At 41.9% G+C, this 2,185-nt stretch overlaps 1 protein-coding gene across 1 annotated transcript; it reads left to right on the top strand.

The window, feature by feature from the left end:
* Window positions 1-425: 425 nt before the first annotated feature.
* Window positions 426-2,180, top strand: LOC141372198 (protocadherin alpha-11-like; the record flags this gene model as incomplete). The annotated part of the gene is made up of 1 exon (XM_073890710.1): window positions 426-2,180. A coding segment is annotated over exon 1 (1,149 nt), but the record flags the coding sequence as incomplete, so codon positions are not given.
* Window positions 2,181-2,185: the final 5 nt, after the last annotated feature.

Below are 2,185 nucleotides of genomic sequence, written 5' to 3'. Positions count from 1 at the left end.
CACTTATAAATCACTTTTAAAAAATGCAATTAAATGTAAATAACAAAAAAGAATTGGAACTAAAGAAAATAGATATGAATAGAAGGCAAGTACATAGAGATAAGAACACAACATACAGAACTTAAAGACTAAAGAGTTATTAAAACCTCAAGTTTGTCTTTGAGTTTCCTAGCATCCAAAGTAACCAAAGAGATTAGAAATGAGACAATTCAGGGTGCCTGGGTGGCTCAGTCAGTTAAGCGTCTGCCTTTGGCTCAGGTCATGATCCCAGGGTCCTGGGATCTAGTCCCACACTGGGCTACCTGCTCTGTGGGGAGCCTGCTTCTCCCTCTCTTCCCTGCTTGTGCTCTCTCTCTATGTCTGTCTCTCTCTCAAATAAATAAATAAAATCTTAAAAAAAATAAAGGTGACTTGATACATACTAGGCTCTCAATTAAAAAAAAGAAATAAAACAATTCAAATTTGATAACATTTTAATATGAGAAGCAATATCTTTAGGAAATGTTTAACCCTAGTTTTTCATAAGGCTACGTGTAGAACTAAACTCTGTGTGTATTATGTAGATAAAGAACAATTGTATAACTCTAAATCAAATATAGGAACAAAAATTTCAATTTTATATTAAGAATAAAATGTCATTTTCCGCATACCATTGCTTTCAATATGACTTATGCTACAAATGTTTCCTCAATAAGCACTTTGGAAATATTATTTTGAGGATAAAATAAAAGGACACTTGAAGTTAATTATATTTTTCTCTTTAAGTAAAATTCTGTAGTGTACGATGTAGTGTACAGTACTCACTATTCAGGCGCAAGGTGTCGCTCTTTACTTGGTGGAAATAGTTGTTTCAAGGGTTGGTCTGAACAGCCAGGAACGCCCCATACAAAAACGACTCCATCATGCCGAACGTTACTGTTAAATGATTCTTTGAAACTTCTCAAAAATTCAGCTAGATTTTTAACTCCAAACTGGAGTCTCTGGTACTGTAAGTGCAAAGAACTTTATTTTGGAAGTCAGTGTCGTATGCGATGTTCGGCTCTCAAAGGAGGGGATTGGGCACTCGGCGTCTGCTGCTGTCGCTTCTCCTCCTCACAGTCTGGGAGGCCGGGAGTGGTCAGGTCCACTACTCGGTCCCGGAGGAGGCCAAACACGGCACCTTCGTGGGCCGCATCGCGCAAGACCTAGGGCTGGAGCTGGCGGAGCTGGTGCCGCGCCTTTTCCGGGTGGCGTCCAAAGGCCGCGGGGACCTTCTGGAGGTAAATCTGCAGAATGGCATTTTGTTTGTGAATTCTCGGATCGACCGGGAGGAGCTGTGCGGGCAGAGCGCAGAGTGCGGCATCCACCTGGAGGTGATCGTGGACAGGCCGCTGCAGGTTTTCCATGTGGAAGTGGAAGTAAAGGATATTAATGACAATCCACCTGTGTTCTCTCTCAGAGAACAAAAGCTGCTGATTTCTGAATCTAAGCAACCCGACTCTCATTTTCCTCTAGAGGGAGCTTCTGATGCGGATATAGGAGAGAATGCTCTATTGACCTACAGACTAAGTCAAAATGAGTATTTTTCTTTAGAATTACCAACACATAGTAAGCAGACTAAAAGACTGTCGCTTACATTAAAAAAATATCTGGATCGAGAGAAAACTCCAGAACTTAATTTGCTACTGACTGCTGCAGACGGGGGAAAACCAGAGCTCACTGGCACCCTTCAGCTTTTCGTCCAAGTCTTGGATATTAACGACAATGATCCGGAATTTGAGCAATCAGAATACAAGGTGAGATTGATGGAAAATGCAGCTAAAGAAACTTTTGTGATAAAGCTAAACGCCACAGATCGAGATGAAGGAGTCAATGGGGAGGTAACCTATTCCTTGATGTCAATTAAGCCCAATGGAAAGCTCTTATTTACACTAGATGAAAATAATGGAGAAGTGAGAGTCAATGGAACTTTAGATTATGAGGAAAACAAGTTTTATGAAATTGAAGTACAGGCCACAGATAAAGGGAATCCCCCAATGGCCGGTCACTGTACAGTCTGGGTAGATATATTAGACGCCAATGATAATGCTCCTGAAGTCACCGTGACTTCTCTGTCTCTAGCAGTACGAGAGGACACTCAGCCTAGTACTGTCATTGCGCTGATCAGCGTGTCCGACCGTGACTCTGGCGCCAACGGGCAGGTGAC

This window comes from Callorhinus ursinus, unplaced genomic scaffold, assembly GCF_003265705.2.
Source record: "Callorhinus ursinus isolate GAN/ISIS: 27379988/994484 unplaced genomic scaffold, GSC_fseal_2.0 scaffold2458, whole genome shotgun sequence".
NCBI lineage: Eukaryota > Metazoa > Chordata > Mammalia > Carnivora > Otariidae > Callorhinus > Callorhinus ursinus.
This window is presented reverse-complemented; position numbering and strand designations above follow the sequence as displayed.